The sequence below is a fragment of the Hippocampus comes genome, unplaced genomic scaffold (assembly GCF_001891065.2).
Source record: "Hippocampus comes isolate QL1 unplaced genomic scaffold, H_comes_QL1_v1.1 scaffold371, whole genome shotgun sequence".
Classification (NCBI taxonomy): Eukaryota; Metazoa; Chordata; class Actinopteri; order Syngnathiformes; family Syngnathidae; genus Hippocampus; species Hippocampus comes.
In genome coordinates, this window is record NW_017805065.1 from 139542 (window position 1) to 144443 (window position 4902).

Here is a 4902-nt window from a genome sequence, read left to right on the forward strand (position 1 = left end):
TTTTTTTTGGGGCTTTGGGGGGCGCCGTTGTGTTTTTTTTTTTTTTTTCGTGGCGGTGGCGATGCGGCGAAGAAGAGCAACTTTGCCGAGCAGGTTGTTGTGCGCAAGAAGAAACAAAATGAGGAGCAACTGTCAGCCGCGTAAGTGTCGAGAGAAGCGTGTTGGCCCAAAACAATGTCGTTAATAACTGACGTGTCTTTCTTTGCCCCCCAACCAACCCCCCAACCCGCCCTCTTTTCGCGTGTCTTATGGTTTCGGTGGCGTTTTGCAGTCGTTTTCACTCTCGCCTTGAGCGAAATGGGAACCCGTCGCTACTTGGCGGCTAACTGCTAAGTAGCTAACTAAGGCCAACAAATCCATTTTTTGTCTCCGCAAACAAAACTCGTCGGGAGCGTTGATCAAGTGTGTGTTTCGCTACGAAAACAAATTAATGTTTGCGAGAACATGGCAAACGCGGTAAAAAAAAAAACTGTCCTCAAGTTGGAAAGATGAAGTCATTGACACTCGACCTCCTCCCTTCGCGGGGTACACGGACCAAAATCCGCGTTGGAATTGACGCCCACTTTTGACAACACAAAGTGTTCCAAAAACGCTGATAAATAAATTTTTAGGTGTGATCGTTTTTTATTGAATCGGTTTATGTATGTTTGTTTATGCGATTTTCGAAAGACTGCTGCAGGAATCCCAAATCTCGCGGGTGATTTTGGCCCGCGAGATTTGAGATTTGGGATTTTGAGATTTGAGAAACGAAAATCCCCGAGGTAGTGACCCCCCCCCCCCCAGTCGCAATGACGCCGCCTCGCTTCGCCGCCATCGTTGTCCTGCCGCTGCTGCTGCTCCGCTGCCCGCCGTGCCGGCCGGAGGACGGCGCGGCCGGCATCCCCGCCGAGTGGGTCCTGCTCCACGTGGTGCGGGGCCAGGTGGGCGCCGGCAACTACAGCTACCTGCGGCTCAACCACGACGGCGCCGTGGTCCTGCAGATGTCGAGCGTGACGGGCGATGCCGACCTGTACGTGTCGGACGCCACGCTGAGGCCCAGTTTCGACGCCTACAAGCTGCAGTCGGCCACCTGCGGGCGCGACGCCGTGGTCGTGCCCGCCGAGTTCGCGCGGCCTGTGGGCGTCGCCGTCTACGGGCACCCGTCGCACCGCCGCAGTGACTTTGAGATGAGGGTCTATCGCGACCCCGTGGCTCCGTCGGACCCCTTTGCCGCGGGCGCCCCGGCCGACGACGCCCGCAAAACGGAGGCGGACGCCGCCGACCGCCGAGACTTTGATGACGAGGACTCCATGTTCTGGACCAATCTCATCAGACTTATAGAAATCATTGTGGAAATTCTCTTTTGAAACCAGTCGCGCGGTCTCTGGTCCCGCCCGAGTGGGCGCATCGGAGACAAGCCCACACACACCAAAAACGATGCTCAACAAAAAAATCCCCACAAAACTTACGGAAAATGCACTGGTGCAAAGCGTTCGAAACAACAACTGGAGGCCCAATCGCAAAGCCCATCCCTCACGTTTTAGCTTCCTTTCCGCTTGCTCGTTTCATCTGTCTGAACGTCAATGTCGCACACATGTGAAGGCGTGACGTCGATGTCACGGTCAGGTTGGGCGTCGCCTGTTAACACGTTAGTGCCCCCTTGGTGGCGTCACGTCCACCTGGGCTCGCTTTGGCCCTTTTCCAATAGGACCTTTTCTTCAATAAAATTGAAAAACACTTGCGGTCGATTTTATTTTTTATTTTTTGGGCAGTTTCCACATCTGCCATAGTTTTTTCTCTTGCACGTTAGTTTTTTTTTTTTATCATATTAGCTCTTCAACAAATGCTTTTAAAACTCATTCAGTACCAGCCAATTCTGGACCAAGTCTGAAAAGACGTTTAAAAACGTCTTTGGGAGTGAATGAGTTCATGATCAATTAATCTGTTGAATGGTGTCAGGTAAATAACCTTATAAAAAAAATATATATTTTTGGGGGCGGCGGTTGCTTGTCACGTGAGCGCCGGCGCCAGCCGCACACTGTTGATTCTGAGCACGGTCTGCGGCTGCACGATGATTTTCTTGCGCTGGAAGCGGTGGCGCTTCCAGAAGCGCATGTGCACTTTGGGCCACGACTGCGTCTTCTCCAGCACGGTGGCTTCCACGCGCACCAGCTCCTTGGCCAGCAGCGGCCGGCCCACCAGGGTGAAGTGGCGCGCCCCCACCAGCAGCACCTTCTCCAGACGCAGGCGATCGCCGCACGCCGCCTCCACGTGGTTCTCCAGCAGGATCAGGTCCTCGTCCGTCACCTGCGGGACGGACCGAAGCCCGACTTGTCACTTGGGGCGGAGTGCTACTTTTGTCTTTGTGAAAGTCACCTCAACATAGTTCCTTGGAAACTAAATTACACAGGACAACACGGCACCACTCGCGCCGATATAATGCTCCCCAACTCACCTCAACATAGATCTTTGGCAGCACATTCAGTTTCTTCGAATTGTTCCTCTGCACCCACATCTCACAAAATAGTGATGAGTTCTGCTTTTGTCGAAAATAAATTTCTGAACTCACCTCACCATAGTACCTTGGCACCAAACAGACCACAAGATTGCAGCAAAGAACTGCTTTTATCAAAATAGTTCCTAGGGCACTAGAATGCGGAATTCAAATATTTGTTCCACGAATTTTCTCATTTTTAATCTTTAGTATTTGTCCCCAAATCACCTTCCACTGGCGGCCAGCGAAGTGCACGACGGCGAAGAGGCGGCCGAAGTCGTCTTGCTCGATCAGACGGTTGACGGCGCTCGTCAGGGCGGCGTGCTGCCGCCGCTGCTCCTCCTCCGGCACCGGCCTAGTCTCCGGCCACGGAGGTCTGGACAGCGAGGTCAGAGGCACCAAGTGGCCACTAACGGAGCTCTGTGAGCAGGCGGCGGCGGGAGTAATGACCCAGGGTCCCGATGTCAACAGACGCCATGTCCTCCGCAGGGTCGCCATCAGCGCCATCTTTACCGGAAAGTGTGTCGACCGGAGATGTTCTCCAAAAGAGGATTGGCGGGGGGGTGGCGATGTTCACCGTGTTTTCTTTTTGTGTCAGTGAAGTAAGTTAGTGATGTTTATAAATACATTCCCATTCATACTTTATCATCCATATAATATGGATCTGCCCGAGTTTGCGCTCCAAAAGTGTTTGGTTGTGTTTTGCCCAAATGCCTTCTGTCGTAAATGCGCCGCAAATCGATCGCACCTGTCGCTCAAGTTGGTTCGACGTATGTTCACAAAAAAAAAAATCCGTCAATTTCGCCAAATAAAGTGCCACAAATACCTAAATACCATTTAATTGACATATCATATTAACTAGTCTCACAAAAAAAGGATGTCATCGGTGGACTCGGAAAGCCTTTTGTTGAGCATCTTTGGGGCAGAATAGGATTTCTGTCCATAAATTGGTTGAAACTGCGCATGCGTCGCCCACACTCGTCCGAACGAGCGGCTACGTTCACCGTGTTTTATATGGATTGGTGAATTAACATTGCTAACTTCCCAATCTATGTGAAAGATACATTATCCGTATAATCTGGATGTGGCTTTGATGCGTTTAAATTGTGTTTGGTGTTATTTTGTCAAGCGGCCGACTTAAAACAGGCGTGTTTTAGTATGTCGTAAATTTGTCACAACTGACGTAATTAACATAATTTGAATTGATAATGGGTCACAGTTCACCCCATTGCAATGTTGCTATCGTACTAAAATGCCATTTAAATCACGTTTCAGCAACATGCATATTGCAGCAGTAACAGACGCTCCAGTGTCCGCGGCCTTTGAACGCACCGCCGGCAGAGCTACCTCCCTCCATTTTGTGGCTTGCTTGGCTTCGTTTCCGGGCTTCCTGATAAAGAAGTCTGCTGCGTGAGAAAGAAAGCGCCTTAGCCCAAACGGCAAAACGGGATGGCTGCGCGAAGCCGTTAGCGGTGCGCTTAAAAAGTTTCAACTTCAAAGACAAACTATCGAAAGGTCTCTCCGCAACGGTGGGGATCCATCGCCGCCTCCGAAAAGGAGGAAAACGACGAGCCGTCGCCTAATTTTGTCGCCGCTGGCCGCTGACAACTGAAAGTAAACAGCTACATGCTAAGCGGTTGGCTTCACTTTAGCACGTTAGCTTCGAGGCTAACCTGCTATAGCTGCCACCGTAGACTATTACGGACGATTAGCCCCTCGGGCTAACCGCTTCTGGCCGTGGAGCGCGAAGCTTAGCGGGGCGTCGTTACCCGGCTAACCTGGTTCGCTGGTCGAGGTGTGTGTTGTGTTTTTTTTTTTTTTTCGTTGTCTTTTAACATTTGAACCTCCGCCTACTACCGAAGGAAGGATTTACTTCAACGATACTCCCCCCAAACCCCCCCCATTCATGTTGTTTTGGGCGACGTCGCCTTACCGCCTCTCCGTCGAGTTTGGGTGAGTAAACCTGGAGCTAACTCTTTACTTTTCGAATAACAGCTGACGTTAAAACTAGGCGCCGGGACTGGCTCGTCCTACCTCGGCGGAGTTGAACCTGGTAAAAACATTTTGAAATCCCGCAATAAAAGTAGAACATTTTTTTTATGGGAAACATTTGCTCTTCTACCGCGATTTGGCGTCAACAATACAACAGTTGCCACTTTTTGTCCTTGGCGACACTTTGGCACGACTTAGGCCTTCCACAGAACCTCGGCCATTCGCACCCCTCAACCGTCGACGCAAAGACTTTCTTTGGGCGTGTTTTTTTTTTTGATCTTCAGCGAGGCCATGAGGGACACAATCGTGGCGAAAGGGCGGCCGGTTGGTCGAACGTGTTGAAAGAACAACTTCCGCGTGTCTGTGATCCCTGCCGTCTCTTGGCCTGCCTGCAGGGGGCGACTAACCAGGCTCATTGGCTCGTGTCAACATCGCTC

At 51.3% G+C, this 4902-nt stretch overlaps 2 protein-coding genes across 2 annotated transcripts; one reads left to right on the top strand and one right to left on the bottom strand.

The window, feature by feature from the left end:
- Positions 1–772: 772 nt before the first annotated feature.
- Positions 773–1718, top strand: cunh6orf120 (chromosome unknown C6orf120 homolog). The gene has a single exon (XM_019864522.1). The coding sequence runs from the start codon at positions 789–791 to the stop codon at positions 1344–1346; it is 558 nt and encodes a 185-aa protein (XP_019720081.1). The 5' UTR covers positions 773–788; the 3' UTR covers positions 1347–1718.
- A 144-nt stretch (positions 1719–1862) lies between these two features.
- mrpl21 (mitochondrial ribosomal protein L21) lies at positions 1863–4902 on the bottom strand. The gene is made up of 3 exons (XM_019864521.1): positions 4596–4902; positions 2702–3879; positions 1863–2286 (listed from the first exon to the last, which is right to left on the bottom strand). The coding sequence occupies exons 2-3, from the start codon at positions 2978–2980 to the stop codon at positions 1990–1992; spliced, it is 576 nt and encodes a 191-aa protein (XP_019720080.1). The 5' UTR covers positions 2981–3879; positions 4596–4902; the 3' UTR covers positions 1863–1989.

Coding starts and splice junctions, on each gene's coding strand:
- mrpl21 (XM_019864521.1), bottom strand. CDS start 2,980: ATGGCGCTGATGGCGACCCTGCGGAGGACATGGCGTCTGTTGACATCG. Junction 2,287..2,701: donor TCGCTGGCCGCCAGTGGAAG/GTGATTTGGGGA, acceptor TCCGTCCCGCAG/GTGACGGACGAGGACCTGAT.
- cunh6orf120 (XM_019864522.1), top strand. CDS start 789: ATGACGCCGCCTCGCTTCGCCGCCATCGTTGTCCTGCCGCTGCTGCTG.